The sequence below is a fragment of the Glycine soja genome, chromosome 2 (genome assembly GCF_004193775.1).
Source record: "Glycine soja cultivar W05 chromosome 2, ASM419377v2, whole genome shotgun sequence".
Lineage (NCBI taxonomy): Eukaryota > Viridiplantae > Streptophyta > Magnoliopsida > Fabales > Fabaceae > Glycine > Glycine soja.
This window is the reverse complement of record NC_041003.1, coordinates 29,687,001-29,689,104: the sequence shown is the minus strand read 5'-3', so window position 1 is coordinate 29,689,104 and position 2,104 is coordinate 29,687,001. Positions and strand designations below refer to the sequence as shown.

Sequence of the window (2,104 nt, the reverse complement as noted above, 5' to 3'; positions counted from 1 at the left end):
AGTTTTTGCTAGGGAAAATAGGTAACGCAATCATGATTCTATTGTGTGTTTTGACATAATGGAATCATGATTTCGTTGCGTATTTTGACACAATGTAATCGTGATTCGGTTACCTATTTTTTTGGGTTTGGAAAACCGCAACGGAATTGTGATTCTGTTGTGGCTCTAGAAAATAACACAACGAAATTATGATTCTGTTGTATGTTTTATTTATTTTTTTATTAGTTTTAGACAAATGGAATATTTTATTTTATTGTCTTGGTTAAATATAATTTTTTATTATGATTATTGAGTTAATTTTATAAAAAAAAATTTAGATGGCTTGCACGAAGCAGACATTGTACGTTGTTAGACGTGACCGTTTCCATGAAGGCCCCTTGTAGAAAGGGGAAGATGTTGCAGAGAGACATCATAGAGTGACTACATTGGAGCACTAGCACTATGATGAAAAGCGACAACAACATCAGTAGGCGGAGGCAAAGGCAAAGCCACAGCCAGGGCTAGCTATTGTTAGGATTGTTGGACCTCCATTTGGAGGAGGACTGGTTGATTTGTCCCTTATTTAATCTTATAGAGACCATTATGTTGGTCACGTCTAGATCCATTAAGAGAGGCCAAAGGTGAAGCTTGTCAGTCACGGTGCCCAGGTGTTATTGTACCCTACTTATTTGCAAGTATGGGCTTACGTGGACAAATCGGGGTAAAGAGTCCTTATTACGACGTGGTATCCTGCCGCAAACAAAGGTTAGATGAATGCCTTTTTGGAGAGGTGGTACTAGGAGATGTCTTCCTTCCATTTGCCTGTCAGAGAGATGGTCATCACTCTGGATGATGTGTCTTATCTGCTGCACTTTCCTATGACATGTAGACCCATTGATCATGTCCTTTCACTCTTTGACAAAGAGGCAGTGAAGATCTTGCTGATGAGTCATTTGGGCCTTTTGATAGAGACAGAGGCTTCTGCAGCAACAAACACAGGTGTCAGGGTGAGGTTGATGTGGCAAGAAGACCTTTACCACTACTATGTTGAGTCAGACTCGTACGTTTGGATTGTAACGACTTATCTTTTGTATTTGCTCAGCAGTACGATATTTGGTGACAAGTCCTCCACTCATGTCCATGTCACTAACGCTCATTACATCAACAAATTGGATGCTTGCCACGAGTACGCATGGGGAGTAACTGCAATGGCATACCTCTACGACCATCTTGCATATGCGAGCAAGTATAGTAGCAAGTAGTGTGGATGTTATTTAACATTACTCATGGTAAGTAAACTATTTTAGTATTGTAATTAATTTTTTATTACTATAATTAATATTTTTTACAATCATGGGTGTTTGTGCATTTTCCTATTGTCGACTATTCAAAGTCAGAGGATTATGTTGTGGAGGACCCGATAGCCACTAGATGGAAGTTGTTGATAGGTACCAAGTGTGCCCTTCTAGTGAGGGAGAGACGGAATGACCTATAAACTGAATGACCCATAAGGATGTGAGGCCTTTCACACAATAGTTCTTTTTCTCTGGCTTCATCAGATGTAGGACTGATGTGAGGCCTTATTGTCTGGAGAGGGTGTTGAGGCAATTTGGCCTTGTCCAGATGATTCCATGCCAGCCACCTCCCCATCCTACATATCAGCTTTGTGGTCAAACATGGCGGACTAGCAATAACATATCATTCCTCTTGACGATGTTGTGCCACCTAGGGTCCTTGGGCTTACACCTATGACTATCTACATTGGTTTTACAAGGTTTCCCATCCTTATGTCTTTCCACCAAAGGAGGGGCAAACCCCACGTGATCTTGTACATTTATCATCCATCAAAGTACAATCATAGCTTGGGCAACCACTGACAGACTATGTACCAGGTGGAGAGTAATCTTGCCAGGTAATACAAATTGGATTTTGTTGATTTTTTTTTCTAAATTGTCACTAAAAAGTAGTTATTAATTGCAATGTAATTGTTATTGTAGGATTGATTCCAGATATCATCAGAAGCTATACAGAGCTTGTTGGACCTAAGAGTTGTGCTAGAGGGCACAAGTCATCATCAACTCATACAACAAGCTATGCAACTGTTGCAGAAGGGTTTAGCAGTTAG

At 40.2% G+C, this 2,104-nt stretch overlaps 1 protein-coding gene across 1 annotated transcript; it reads left to right on the top strand.

Moving 5' to 3' along the window:
• The first annotated feature begins 782 nt into the window (after positions 1 to 782).
• Positions 783 to 1,241, top strand: LOC114374783 (protein MAIN-LIKE 1-like). Its single transcript, XM_028332470.1, has one exon. It carries the CDS (start codon positions 783 to 785, stop codon positions 1,239 to 1,241), a length of 459 nt encoding a protein of 152 aa, XP_028188271.1.
• The last annotated feature ends 863 nt before the right edge of the window (positions 1,242 to 2,104 follow it).